Source organism: Thermobia domestica, chromosome 5 (assembly GCF_964235325.1).
Source record: "Thermobia domestica chromosome 5, izTheDome1.hap1.1, whole genome shotgun sequence".
In the NCBI taxonomy this organism is placed as follows: domain Eukaryota; kingdom Metazoa; phylum Arthropoda; class Insecta; order Zygentoma; family Lepismatidae; genus Thermobia; species Thermobia domestica.
In genome coordinates, this window is record NC_137458.1 from 290,170,823 (window position 1) to 290,187,103 (window position 16,281).

The 16,281-nt window shown below is 34.4% G+C and overlaps 1 protein-coding gene across 1 annotated transcript in view; it reads right to left on the bottom strand.

The window, feature by feature from the left end:
* Positions 1 to 16,281, bottom strand: part of LOC145684911 (uncharacterized) — an 84,821-nt gene that overhangs the window by 43,284 nt on the left and 25,256 nt on the right. The window contains exon 4 of the mRNA XM_081757262.1: positions 15,765 to 15,800. Within this exon, the coding sequence (XP_081613388.1) occupies positions 15,765 to 15,800 (36 nt within the window). The remainder of the gene's footprint in view (positions 1 to 15,764; positions 15,801 to 16,281) is intronic.

Here is a 16,281-nt window from a genome sequence, read left to right on the forward strand (position 1 = left end):
GGGATAAACTTCAACTCTTATTTAAAACAACTCTCCGACTGGGGACTTACAAATCGACAACTTAGTGTCAAAGGAAGGTATAAAAAAAAAATTGAGGTACGAACATCTGACATTATCAGAGCTCGAATGTTTCTTCCTGTGAAATGATTATAAGTCAAACTTCCTTCTAAAAAATGATTGATCAAATAAAAGCATTTTGGATGATCAAAAAAACTAATATCAAATACGAAAAAACAATTTCTTTTTGCGATTCTGAAAAACTAACTTTTTGTAAATACGTTCTTATGACACTAAGCCGTCGAATTATCCTCGATTGTGCTCAGCTCGGTGATTTGGGACTTCCAAAAAATTATTTCTTCACCAGAGATATCTTACGTCGCTAAGTATATTATGCAATACTCCTAAACAGGTATATGATATACTTCGACACCTCTTTCCATTTAATTTTCATACAGACATTTTTCATACTGAGATTGTATATGCAAAGTTTATAATTGGACGATACACCAGGAAATTCATATTCATATATAGAGTACCGGTGCTAGCTTTTAACATTTCTCGTTTCGAGAAATGGTTATGTAGAGAAAGTTACGAAATTTAGAGGAACGATTACTTTAAAGAAACTGAAAGAAATGAAATATGGTACCTTTCCTACTAACTCGAGCACCTTTGTTTGCGTGAAAGTATTTTTGTAATAGTAAGCCTCGCGAAAATTGCCAATGTTTACTGTCTTTTGAATCCATTTTTATATTTCAAAACCAAAATTCAATTTCAATTTTTATAACAGATGTTTGCCTTGAGAAACAGAAAACCAAGAAATAATTTTCTGATTTCCGTAGCAAAAATCAGTTTCAGTTTTTAAAATAGAAGTTCGGTTTAGATCTTCATAATCGCTTTTCTGTTTTTAAAACCGAAAGCGAAAATCGATTTTCAGATGTCCGATTTTTCAGAAAACTCAAAATGTAACGAAATGTGAACAGCACTACGAAGAACCTAGGTTGAGCATGGTCAGAAAAATGCCTAGGGGAACCTCCCCGTGCCATTCCTTGAAATTGTCACTGATGGGAGGTGTACGCGAGGTACTCTACCCAAGTCGGTAGGGCTAAAGGCGAAATACTTTCTGGTAGGCCAAGAACAAGAAGGAAGAATAATATAAAGTAGGCCTCCTGATATGTTAGGAAGATTAGTAAGTCTAAAAACAGCCCAAGTTTGATTAGTTTAGTACATTTAATTCCAGTGACGAACTTTCTTTCTTTGGTGATGATTTTTTTTTTTTTTTTTTTGTTCTTTAATTGAGATTGAGTGATTTATTTGTGAGAATAGTGCTTTTATAGGAAGGAAAGTGGTTAGTTTCTAAAACTTACAGGGGTTGGACAAAAAAATCTAAAACGTTTGCAAAAGTGTGAAAATCGTACCTAGTATGGTGTGGGGCCTCCAAAACAGCTTGGATCTGACGTGGAATGGACGTATATAGCTCCTGAATCGTGGTGTGTGGAATTTTGTACCATTGTTCCTCCAAAACATGCTCCAGTTCCTTAAGGGAGGCTGGTGGAGGGTAATGAGACCGAAGGCGCTTTTCTAACTTAGACCACAATGGCTCAATGATGTTCGGATCTGGTGATTGTGGGATCCAGGGGTGTGTGATAGCTCCTGGTGAAGCTCCTCAAACCATGATTTCACCGTTTTTGCAGCTTGACGGGGTGCCAAATCATCTTGGTAGATGCCATCACCATCAGGGAACAATATTTGGGCCATGGGTAGAACCTGGTCCCCCAAAATGGCCTCATACGCCTTAGCATTCATCATTCCATGCAGGGCTATGATGGGACCGGCAGAAAATCACGATATCACTGCCCATACTGTAACAGAAGCACCCCATGCTTTACAGTTGGGAACAGACAGTCTGTAACATAGGCCTGCGACAGTGTACCCCATACGTAAACATAACAGGTGGTTGGAAACAAGGTGAAGGTCGATTCATCGGACCACATTACGTGTTTCCACTGCTCAAGAGTCCACGCCTTGTGGTCCTTGCACCACTGGATACGTCTCTTCGCATTTACTGCTGTGACCAGGGGTTTGGCGATAGCGACCCTGATATGAAGTTTCATTTTATAAAGTTCTCGTCGCACAGTTTTCGATGAAACCGAGTTCTGTAGGCCAGAATTGAGTTCAGACGTAATTTTCATTGCAGTGGTATTATTTTGACCTGCTACAATCCGTTTTAATACCCTCCGGTCCCTATCTGAAGGGATTGTCTTTCGACCACTGTTGTGCTTTGCAGACGTCGTTTACCCATGAATTGTGTATGCCCTCGTGACATTGGACACAGTGCCTTTCGATACCCTCACAATGTTCGCCACTAGTGCCACTGAAGCTTCAACCAGACGGGCACCAACGATCATGCCTCTTTGGAAGTCTGTCAGGTCGTCCATTTTACCGCACCACTTTCACACCACGACACTCACAGGTGAACTGGTTACTGCTGACGGAAGAGGAAGGTCCACATGACACATTGGAAACAAACAAACAAAACAAAGAAAAAAAGAAAAAGATCGGCAACCACAATACGTGTTGTACAGTGGAGGGCCAAACTTACGTGTTTTGTATGAAGTGTTTTTAGATTTGTTTTTGTCTACCCACTGTATAAATGCAATATTTTCAAAAATTTGACGATACTTGACGATACCTTTTAAAAGTTTTTTAAAACACATGCACAGACCAATATAAGTTTTCTTTTTACGTAAAAAACAATACGTAGGCCTATCATCTTTATTTATTGAAGTTTTCTTTTTCGTGCAGTTGCACCCACTGCATGCATACTGTTCGTCCATTGTTGTGAATATAAGCAGCTAGGTTGTATGTGCGGCTACTTGTGAAGAGTTTGTTGAATATGTTATCGTTTCTACTTTTATAATAATGAACAATTAAAGATTACAAAAGTGATATAGGAAACTATAGCTAAATTACTTGTGTGATTTGACTATATACATATAATTTACCTGTTTGTCTGCTCAATCACTTTTACGTTTATTTGTACTTTAGTGATATACCAACGTTAAGAAACAGTCCGACCTTCACTTTTCTTGCAAATGTTCGTAAACAGTGCGATTTGAAGTGATGTGCACCTAATCATTGTAAAGTGAACAGTGTATTATTTTGTTGTGTATAGTGAAGTGTTAATGTGGCTAAACGTCTCTTTCTCAAATTTATATTGCTAAAACAGATATTGCTAATACAAAACAAATTTATTTTCCGTGATTTCTAATCAAGTGAAAAAGTACTGATGACTATTTGTGTATGATGTGAATAATACGTCCCTTAAACAGAGATTTTGAGAGGTATCAACGGATAGAAAATGAGCGCCACCAATATGTACATGTTTCATGAAGGATGGTTAAGTATAGAAGATTATGTAAAAATTTTGAAAAACGTGGATCTTGAAAAATGCATTACAGTGCCTCCTGTAAAACCTAAACCAGGAGAAGTGTATGTGTACAAAAACTACGATAAGCCAGAAGATTGGAGGAGTGATCAATATCGCTGGAAAAATAAAGGAAACAAATGTCTTCCCAGTCAAAAGCCACTGTTGAAATGTACTTATTTCACACATTCTTCATCAAAAACATTTCAGAAGCGATCCTTTGAGCTGTTGTTAGTTGATAATTTCAAAATGAATTGTACCTTGATTCATTATAATGGAACTTTCGAACTTCTTATTCCACGCCCACATGGAAACAGTAAGAAGGAAAATGCCAAACCATATTTTATGACTGCAAAGTCACAATTAAAACAACAAAAATTTTTCATATCACAACAGCCTAAAGAAGTCTATCGAAAGCTTCAAAGAGAGGACGTACAAGCAACACATGCAGCTGTATTGCTACCAAGGAACCCGAAGCAAGTCAGAAACACTGTTTCGCGTGAAAGACAGCGACATCTCCCATCTCATGATGACGTACTAGGTCTTTATATTTTGAACCAAGAACTTGATTCTTTCGTTCAGAAATTACAACTCTTGCCTGACTTTTATGCAGTCTTATATAGTAATTCCATGTTCAAATTGTTCGTTGAAAATTCTAAGGTTGATCATACTATCCTATACTATGATACAACTTTCCTATTGGGAGATTTTTATTTATCTATTTTAATTTACAAACATACAGCTTTCCAACAAGAACCACCTGTCCCACTTGCTTATTTGATTCATGACAGACGAACAAGTAACGTGCACAAGGGATTCTTTCAATTTTTGAAAGAGCACTGTCCAGATATAGATGGAAAAACTATAATTGTGGACAGAGAACTTGGTATAAGGATAGCTATACAAACCGTATGCACCTCTTCTTCTATTTTTTTCTGCTGGAACCATTTGCAACAGGACGTACGGAACTGGTTAAAGCAGCAACATAATACCAGTAGCGCTGACATAGCTATCTATGTTAACCAAGTTTGGGACCTACTGGATTCAGACACAGAAGAGCAATTTGAATACAAGTATACCAGTATGTCTAGACACTGGAGTGCTGCTTTCAAAAATTATTTCGACAAATACTTAAAGCTTGATATAAAATCCTCTGGAAAATGGAAGCTAGTAGAAAAGAATGTGTATACTCCTCGAAGTGGTGTGACCATAAACCCTTCGGAAAGTATGAATGCTGTTTTGAAGAGATTTCTGAAACGCCAAGAGGTAAAGGCACAAGTCTTTACTTTATCTTTGTATGAGTTGGACCTTTTCTATCAAAAAGAGATTTTGTTAGGACTATGTGGACTCGGTGAGTATGATATGAAAACAGCCCATCAGGAGAAGAATTCAAGGAACATTGATAACATCAGTTTCCCACATAGCCATGTGCCATTAGAAAATATTCCATATATATTCGAAAATCAGATTTCGAAGAGCACGGAATCACAAGAAAATGTGTTTACAAATTTTGGACTGGCAAAGTTAATCGTCATTCAAGGTGGAGTAAAGCATGTGCCCGAAGAGCAAGTTTTTATCGTGAGTGGAGCAAACAGCAAATACCTGGTTTCTCTGTTCCCACGACCATCTTGTTCTTGTCCTTCAAGACGAAAATGCGTTCATAGCGATACGTCGAGAAAAATAACAAATATAAAACTTAACACTATTCTCAGAAAAAACAGAGGCTACAAATCTGGGAGAAAAAAGGTCCCGAGGAACATAAAAATAATCGAAGCAGCTGACGATTCGACAATTCTGAATAAACTAGAAGCCTCGCAGATGCTATCAATTCCAACTAAAGCAGCAAAAAGTGACGTTATAAAGCAACGGACTTTCCACTCAGTAAATTTTACCTCTCCATTAATACAGACTAAAAGTGAAATTGACAGTAACTTGGAGAATATCAAGGATAGGGAGACAAATGAATTTTTGAAAGATAACGTACTTGTCACATCTACACCTATACCAAAAAGCAAGAACGTAAAAAATGTGTTACTCGAACCCATAGACATCTCAAATGGCGACGATGATGACTTGGATTTCATCGTTCTTGACACTTTTGAGGAAAGATATAAAAATAATAAAGAATTTGTAGTATTGGGAAAATCTATTTACCCTAGCCATCTTGAACCTCTGTTAAGGACTCAGGCAGAAAATGTATCCGAATGGTACTTAAGTGACTCTGTTTTAGAAACATATCTCTCTATCATAGTTTATGAAGAAAGCAAAAACAACCCTAGTCTGAAAGTTTACGTAGCAGACGCTGTATTAAATTACTTTAGAAGTGAAGATGCTGTTCGTGAAACTTTTCTTTCTTTTGAAATATCGAATTCCAGAGAAAGACATTACACTTATACCTTTTGTTTTCAATGATCACTGTTCGTTATTTGTTGTGCTAAGAAGGCAAAAAAGTATTTTCTACCTTGACAGTTTATTACATCTGCCACCTGAACAGTTGTTACGAACCATACTATCGCTCTTTGTTTCATATTACAAATTTCATGGTATGTCTTTTAATGTTAATGAATGGAAAATATATGCTCCTCGTGATATTCCAATACAAGCAAATAATTACGACTGTGGTCTGTACGTATGTTTATTCGGAGAAATCCTAATACGTGGATCACTTGCAAAGCTTACATACCATGAACTGGGAAGAATGCATAATTACCGTAAGATTGTAGCATTCAAAATAAAAGAATACATGATGAAGGATAGAATTCCGGGACCAAGGACATATTCTTTTAACAAGAAGAAAGCGCGAACTTTCAAAATTGAGGAAATAGAATGGACTTGTTCGGTTGTTAAAAGCAATCCTTCAGATATTCCAACGACAAGTTTCTTGTCAGAGATTGTGAAATCCTACTGGGAAGAAAATTCTGGCGTATGCCATTATGAATCTATGTGCAAAATGCTCGGAGGAAAGATGGTGTTGTGTGGCCAATGTGATCACTGGTTCCATACAACATGCCTAGGAATCGAAAATGAAAAGTTGCCGAAACTGTACATGTGTCCAAAGTGTTCCTTACACCAACTGGAATATTAATATATTATTTAAGTTGAACTATAGATGCAAGGAGATATGCATTTTGGTACTGAATTTAAAATTGATGTCCATTGTATCCCTTAATCTCGTTTTTTTTCTTGTCTTTTAATCTCGTTGTTCTTTAGGACACTGTAACATTTTGTAACTTTCGTGACAGCCATTGTAGTATCGAGGGCGGAGAAAAAGAAACATTATTTGAAAGATCTTCAATATACATATAAATATTATTGTGTTGAAGTCATTGTGCCAAAGTTAATGTACAAATCATAGTTCAATTGGCGGTGTAAATACGACTTCTGTTAAGAAAATATGCTGTAAAAAATAATGCTGGAAATTATTTTTCTACCTATACTTATATACTTCAATGCATTGTTGGTATTCAAGTATTGTTGGAGGATACAGTTTTGTTTCAACGAATGTAACTTATAGCATTTTAACGGGGGCACAAGTGAAAATATTTTAAACCGCTCTACATCAATAATTACTGAGATTGTGATAACCATAATTTTCACTAAATCTCTTCTTCATTCTATCTACCTCCTCCAATAATAAAATACTAATGGATATTTCAAAGAAGTTTATTGAACCTTTTATATATATATATATATAAACTAATATTTATTTTATAAAAAGTAAGGAGAGCAGATACTATCTAACCTTTTTGGAATACTACATTCTTAGTAATAGGAACTCACACAACTACAGTGAAGTAGCGCTATTTCTTGGTAAAGGTATACATTTCTTCCAGAATTTTGCAAATTTGTGTTTGACAATAGCACTGGTTAAATCTACAAGTCAATAATACTCATTTACCTATTTTCTAAAAATTGATCAAATAAAAATACTTACAAAAACGCTGTTTTTTAAATATATATTCTCTATTGTATCTCACTGAGTTATCAATGTTTTGTTCACTTACTAATTAATAGACGTTCACCTAAATACTCAAAGAACACACCCATTTCAGTTGCCATTACCGATTTTTGGCACTATATATACCATTCCTGACTTTGCCCTTTCTACATCTATATAGGTTTGACACCATTCCGCTTACTAATGTTATTTCACGGTTTATCTATGATGTTATTCACGGGCTGGCAAGAAATTTGTGTAAAAAATTCGGAAATAGGACATTTATTCCCTATTATCTGACAAATGTTCCTACCTTTCATTCCATACATTCCTTTAAAGGAAATAAACTAAACAAAATATTTTCTAAAATTATTAGTACTGATATACCTTATATTATCTATTGTAGTGAAGGGTATATAAAACTTCCAATCACATCCTTGCTTGCACGACTGGTTCATTATAAATAAAAATTAAATATCACCATATTCCTATGATTTTCGGCAAATATGGCGGGTTCATATAGGTTAAAGATTCTGTAGAGTTTGGTGTCAAAGGCTTGTGGCCAAATTTTTATAAAATTCTTGATAGTTTTTTTGTGATAAAGATAAATTAAATGTCACAGTATTTCTAGGATTTTAGTAAATATGTCGAGGTCCTAGATATTCATAATTAGGTAGAGTTTATATTTGGAGGACATTATAACTTCAATGGTATCCAAATTTGTGTAATATTATAGATAGTTTTCCCTAGTAGAGATACATTAAATATCACGATGTTTTTATGATTTTTTGTAAATATGTCGGGTAATGAAGGTTGATATTTATGCATCGTTTGGTGTCGGTGGCCATTATAGTTTCCGTGGTGGCCAAGTTTTTATATCTATTTTTAATAGTTTTTCGTGATAAAGATATATTAATATCACGATATTTTAAAGATTTTTTGCAGATATGTCGAGGTCTTGAAGACTGATATTTGTGCATTGTTTGGTGTCGGTTGCCGTTATAGTTTCCGTGGTGACCATGTTTTTATCATATTTTTAATAGCTTTTCGTGATAAAGATATATTAAATATCACGGTATTTTAATGATTTCTTGCAAATATCTCGGTGTCCTGAAGTTTTATATTTGTGCATCGTTTGGTGTCGGTGGCCATTATAGCTTCCGCGGTGGCCAAGTTTTTATCATTTTTAATAGTTTTTCGTGATAAAGATATATTAAATATCAAGATATTTTAATGATTTTTTGTAGATATGTCGGGGTTCTATAGGTTCATGTTTGCGCTGTGTTTGGTGTCGGTGGCCATTATAGTTTACGTGGTGGCCAAGTTTATTTCATATTTTAATAGTTTTTCGTGATAAAGATATATTAAATATCACGATATTTTAATTATTTTTTGAAGGTGTGTCGGGATCCTTGAAGTTGATATTTGTGCATGGTTTGGTGTCGGTGGCCATTATAGTTTCCGTGGTGGCCAAGTTTTTATCTTATTTTTAATAGTTTTTCGTGATAAAGGTATATTAAATATCACGATATTTTAACGATTTTTTGTAGATTTGCCGGGATCCTTGAGGTTGATATTTGTGCATTGTTTGGTGTCGGTGGCCGTTATAGTTTCCGTGGTGGCCAAGTTTTTATCATATTTTTAATAGTTTTTCGTGATAAAGATATATTAAATATCACGATATTTTAATGATTTTTTGTAAATATTTCGGGGTCCTAGAGGTTGATATTTTTGCATCGTTCGGTGTCGGTGGCCATTATAGTTTCCGTGGTGGCCAAGTTTTTATTATATTTTTAATAGTTTTTCGTGATAAAGATATATTAAATATCACGATATTTTAATGATTTTTTGTAGATATGTCGGGGTCTTTGAGGTTGATATTTGTACATTGTTTGGTGTCGGTGGCCGTTATAGTTTCCGTGGTGGCCAAGTTTTTATCATATTTTTAAAGTTTTTCGTGATAAAGATATATTAAATATCACGATATTTTAATGATTTTTTGTAGATATGTCGGGGTCCTTGAGGTTGATACTTGTGCATTGTTTGGTGTCGGTGGCCGTTATAGTTTCCTTGGTGGCCATGTTTTTATCATATTTTAAATAGTTTTTCGTGATAAAGATATATTAAATATCACGATATTTTAAAGATTTTTTGTAGATATGTCGGGGTCCTTGAGGTTGATACTTGTGCATTGTTTGGTGTCGGTGGTCTTTATAGTTTCCTTGGTGGCCATGTTTTTATCATATTTTAAATAGTTTTTCGTGATAAAGATATATTATATATCACGATATTTTAATGATTTTTTGTAGATATGTCGGGGTAGTTGAGGTTGATATTTGTGCATTGTTTTGTGTCGGTGGCCGTTATAGTTTCCGTGGTGACCATGTTTTTATCATATTTTTAATAGTTTTTCCTGATAGATATATTAAATATCACGATATTTTAATGATTTTTGTTAATATGTTGGTGTCCTCCCGGTTGATATTTATGCATCGTTTGGTGTCGGTGGCCATTATAGTTTCCGTGGTGGCCAAGTTTTTATTATATTTTTAATAGTTTTTCGTGATAAAGATATATTAAATATCACGATATTTTAATGATTTTTTGTAGATTTGTCGGGGTCCTTGAGGTTGATATTTGTGCATTGTTTGCTGTCGGTGGCCGTTATAGTTTCCGTGGTGGCCATGTTTTTATCATATTTTTAATAGTTTTTCGTGATAAAGATATAATAAATATCACGATATTTTAATGATTTTTGTTAATATGTTGGTGTCCTCCCGGTTGATATTTATGCATCGTTTGGTGTCGGTGGCCATTATAGTTTCCGTGGTGGCCAAGTTTTTATCATATTTTTAATATTTTTTCGTGATAAACATATATATTAAATATCACGATATTTTAATAATTTTTTGTAGATTTGTCGGGGTTCTTGAGGTTGATATTTGTGCATTGTTTGGTGTCGGTGGCCGTTATAGTTTCTGTGGTGGCCATGTTTTTATCATATTTTTAATAGTTTTTCGTGATAAAGATATAATGAATATCACGATATTTTAATAATTTTTTGTAGATATGTCGGGGTCCTTGAGGTTGATACTTGTGCATTGTTTGGTGTCGGTGGCCGTTATAGTTTCTTTGGTGGCCATGTTTTTATCATATTTTAAATTGTTTTTCGTGATAAAGATATATTAAATATCACGATATTTTAATGATTTTCTGTAGATATGTCGGGGTCCTTGAGGTTGATACTTGTGCATTGTTTGGTGTCGGTGGCCGTTATAGTTTCTCTGGTGGCCATGTTTTTATCATATTTTTAATAGTTTTTCGTGATAAAGATATATTAAATATCACGATATTTTAATGATTTTTTGTAAATATTTCGGGGTCCTGGAGGTTGATATTTGTGCATTGTTTGGTGTCGGTGGCCATTATAGTTTCCGTGGTGGCCAAGTTTTTATCATATTTTTAATAGTTTTTCGTGATAAAGATATATTATATATCACGATATTTTAATGATTTTTTGTAGATATTTCGGGGTCCTTCAGTTTGATATTTGTGCATTGTTTGGTATCGGAGGCCATTATAGTTTCCGTGGTGGTCATGTTTTTATCATATTTTAAATAGTTTTTCGTGATAAAGATATATTAAATATCACGATATTTTAATGATTTTTGTAGATATGTGGGGGTCTTTGAGGTTGATATTTGTGCATTGTTTGGTGTCGGTGGCCGTTATAGTTTCCGTGGTGGCAATGATTTTATCATATTTTTAATAGTTTTTCGTGATAGATATATTAAATATCACGATATTTTAATGATTTTTGTAAATATGTTGGGGTCCTCCAGGTTGATACTTGTGCATTGTTTGGTGTCGGTGGCCGTTATAGTTTCCGTAGTGGCCAAGTTTTTATCATATTTTTAATATTTTTTCGTGATAAAGATATATTAAATATCACGACATTTTTATGATTTTTTGTAGATTTGTCGGGGCCCTTGAGGTTGATATTTGTGCATTGTTTGGTGTCGGTGGCCCTTATAGTTTCTGTGGTGGCCAAGTTTTTATCATATTTTTAATAGTTTTTCGTGATAAAGATATATTAAATATCACGATATTTTAATGATTTTTTGCAGATATGTCGGAGTCCCTGAGGTTGATACTTGTGCATTGTTTGGTGTCGGTGGCCGTTATAGTTTCCTTGGTGGTCATGTTTTTATCATATTTTTAATAGTTTTTCGTGATAAAGATATATTAAATGTCACGATATTTTAACGATTTTTTGTAGATATGTCGGGGTCCTTGAGGTTGATACTTGTGCATTGTTTGGTGTCGGTGGCCGTTATAGTTTCTGTGGTGGCCATGTTTTTATCATATTTTAAATAGTTTTTCGTGATAAAGATATATTAAATATCACGATATTTTAATGATTTTTTGCAGATATGTGGGGGTCTTTGAGGTTGATACTTGTGCATTGCTTGGTGTCGGTGGCCGTTATAGTTTTCTTGGTGGTCATGTTTTTATCATATTTTAAATAGTTTTTCGTGATAAAGATATATTAAATATCAAGATATTTTAATGATTTTTTGTAGATATGTCGGGGTTTTTGAGGTTGTTTTTTGTGCATTGTTTGGTGTCGGTGGCCGTTATAGTTTCCTTGGTGGCCATGTTTTTATCATATTTTAAATAGTTTTTCGTGATAAAGATATATTAAATATCACGATATTTTAATGATTTTTTGTAGATATTTCGGGGTCCTTGAGTTTGATATTTGTGCTTTGTTTGGTGTCGTTGGCCATTATAGTTTCCGTCGTGGCCAAGTTTTTATCATATTTTTAATAGTTTTTCGTGATAAAGATATATTAAATATCACGATATTTTAATGATTTTTTGTAAATATTTCGGGGTCCTGGAGGTTGATATTTGTGCATTGTTTGGTGTCGGTGGCCATTATAGTTTCCGTGGTGGCCAAGTTTTTATCATATTTTTAATAGTTTTTCGTGATAAAGATATATTAAATATCACGATATTTTAATGATTTTTTGTAGATATTTCGGGGTCCTTGAGTTTGATATTTGTGCATTGTTTGGTATCGGAGGCCATTATAGTTTCCGTGGTGGTTATGTTTTTATCATATTTTAAATAGTTTTTCGTGTTAAAGATATATTAAATATCACGATATTTTACTGATTTTTGTAGATATGTGGGGGTCTTTGAGGTTGATATTTGTGCATTGTTTGGTGTCGGTGGCCGTTATAGTTTCCGTGGTGGCCATGTTTTTATCATATTTTTAATAGTTTTTCGTGATAGATATATTAAATATCACGATATTTTAATGATTTTTGTAAATATGTTGGGGTCCTGCAGGTTGATATTTATGCATCGTTTGGTGTCTGTGGCCGTTATAGTTTCCGTGGTGGCCAAGTTTTTATCATATTTTAAATATTTTTTCGTGATAAAGATATATTAAATATCACGATATTTTTATGATTTTTTGTAGATTTGTCGGGGCCCTTGAGGTTGATATTTGTGCATTGTTTGGTGTCGGTGGCCCTTATAGTTTCTGTGGTGGCCAAGTTTTTATCATATTTTTAATAGTTTTTCGTGATAAAGATATATTAAATATCACGATATTTTAATGATTTTTTGCAGATATATCGGGGTCCCTGAGGTTGATACTTGTGCATTGTTTGGTGTCGGTGGCCGTTATAGTTTTCTTGGTGGTCATGTTTTTATCATATTTTTAATAGTTTTTCGTGATAAAGATATATTAAATGTCACGATATTTTAATGATTTTTTGTAGATATGTCGGGGTCCTTGAGGTTGATTTTTGTGCATTGTTTGGTGTCGGTGGCCGTTATAGTTTCCTTGGTGGCCATGTTTTTATCATATTTTAAATAGTTTTTCGTGATAAAGATATATTAAATATCACGATATTTTAATGATTTTTTGTAGATATGTCGGGGTTTTTGAGGTTGATATTTGTGCATTTTTTGGTGTCGGTGGCCGTTATAGTTTCTGTGGTGGCCATGTTTTTATCATATTTTAAATAGTTTTTCGTGATAAAGATATATTAAATATCACGATATTTTAATGATTTTTTGTAGATATGTCGGGGTCCTTGAGTTTGATATTTGTGCATTGTTTGGTTTCGGTGGCCGTTATAGTTTCCGTGGTGGCCAAGTTTTTATCATATTTTTAATAGTTTTTCGTGATAAAGATATATTAAATATCACCATATTTTAATGTTTTTTTGTAGGTATGTCGGGGTCCTTGAGGTTGATATTTGTGCATTTTTTGGTGTCGGTGGCCGTTATAGTTTCCGTGGTGGCCAAGTTTTTATCATATTTTTAATAGTTTTTCGTGATAAAGAGATATTATATATCACGATATTTTAATGATTTTTTGTAAATATGTCGGTGTACTGGAGGTTGATATTTGTGTGGAGTTTGGTGTCGATAGCTTTTGTAGTTTTCCCGGTGGCCAGAGAAATGTGTTGGTCAGTAAATTAGTCACACCCCAAATTTTGCGTGTCTATTTTAATCATGTATACGTCTATTATTAAAAGAAAAATACATGTTATGGTGGAAACATCGTAAAGATAGTTTTATCCAGTTTTTTGTCTCTCCTGTAAAATTACGAAATGTGAACATGTTTCCTTTCTGCAGTGAGCGGTTCATATATCGATCTTTAGGGAACTTCGTTTTGATGTAGGAATAATACCATTAACACTATCCATTAATTATAGATTTCTCTATCTTCCTTGTTTTCTTTCCACTATACTTTCTACCATGTAATTTCAAAGCACAATTTCTACTTCAACAATCTCCTAACATTTTAAAAACTATTTCACATGGTATTCTTTCAATCCTTTTGTTCCAAATGTCCCTAATTGGTTTATCGTCCCAATCAGCTAAGTTTTGCCGTTCTCCTCAACATATGAATTTCCGAGAACTACAGTACAATATTTTTGTGGTCTTTTCATAATATCCACGTTTCTGTTCTGTACAATGCAATACCAGCATTTAACTTCCCTACGTAACTCTTCATTCAGAGAGCTCACTCGTGGCTAAGCAGTTAGCGTACACGCCTTTGGCGTGGGAGACCCGAGTTCCCTTGCCGATATTTGCATGGTACGTACTTTCAGCGTTTTCTATTCATTGAAAGGGTGTGCCAAGATAAATGGTTCATCCCATATAGTTCTATATGAATGAATCGTTTATTGGTATGTCCTTGTAATTTTCAAGGTAATAGAAAGAAAACTGCTAAAATTTTGTACATGCAAATATCGACAGGGTGATATTGTTCGACGTACTCTATGATAGGGTATACTACAAGATTAACAGTGTTACCAACTCAACATTTTTAAATAGCACTGCGTCAGGTTATTAGACACTTCAAAAATACATGTTGAGCCAAAACTAACAGTATTGTACTTGAATTAGTCATTGCGAAAAGGCTATATGTGCATCCCTACCACATTTTCATTTTAGTGCAAATTTGAGACGTACGCGAAGAGACACGTATCTATCCCCTGTGAAAAGACCAATCGTATGGTAACATTATGTTACATACAAGGGCGCTCATTAGGGGGGAAAGGTGGGGCGCTCGCCCCCCCCCCCTCTCGAAGAAATTTACTTCGAAATATAGAAAACTCAATTGAATTTTTAGAATAGTTACAGCAAAATTTGAAACTATATTTGAAATGTCGCTTATACTTGTCCCCCCCCCGCTTGGAAACCACAACATGGGCGTCCTTGGTTACATATCCTACACGATTGCCTCAATATCACCGATGCCAATGTACACGTCGAGTTTGCAATCCACAGTTTTTTCTTTCTCTTCAACAATTTACTTCGGTGGATATATGGCCTTTTCGAAATGACATTCATTAATTATTCAGTATTGCAAAATAAAAACGCACTCTACAAAATCAGAAACATCCCAATTTTGGAGGCCTTTACAACAGTAATAACGCAAGTGAGGCAGAGGGGCAATGCCCATCCAGAAAACCTCACGTCGGTATTTAATACTATGACCATGATATGAGAGATTTCGAATGAATAGGAACGAAGTAACAAGAGATTAAAAGATTTTACTTTCTTTTTTCAAGATCCTTTATTTCGAAAGCCTGTTTAGATAAATACGTCATTCAATCCTGTAGATGGTTTTCAATAGGTTTAAATATAGTTTTGTTTTCCTCCAGGAATCAAACCCGGTACCATGCACCAGAGGTACACGCACTAGCCTCTAGCTTCAAATCAATATATTTGTATACATACACATATCGCAATAAATTAATTGAAGTTTACCTTCTTAGACTGAAATATCTCTCATTGTGAGCTATTATTGTTTTCTATTTATGGTAATTTAAAAGGAAATAATTTTTCGCATTAAAATATTATACTTACTATGTTCCATTTCTCGAATATACATTGCAGGTAACACTGAAATAAAAAAGGAAAGATATTTTATAATAAAAACTGAAAGTGTTATAGGTCTACTGATACCATTAGTTTATAGCTTAGGCACAACGACAACACCAGATTTAGTAGCAAATCGAAACGAACCGTAGATAAAATGTTGTTATTTTGTTGATTCCTTGCTTTGTATTTACGCCCTTACGAGGTTATATAAGACGAGAGCTATAGCTCACAGCAGCGTCTTAACCATTACAATGCGTCTGATGCTCTAATATCTGAAATCGAGCCTCGAACCTTGTGCACATAACTAGTGGCTTACGCAGAAGTTTCTCAAGCAAAAACTCGATTTCGAGGAGGTTCAAAAATGTTGTGGCCCCTTATCCAAAAAATTCTAATATATTTCAATAAAAATTTTCTTGTACGCCTTATATCTGGAGAAATGCATATAGTGTAGCCAAACCCAATTATCACTTTGCTCAGTACCAAAACTCGATTTAGGGGCCGT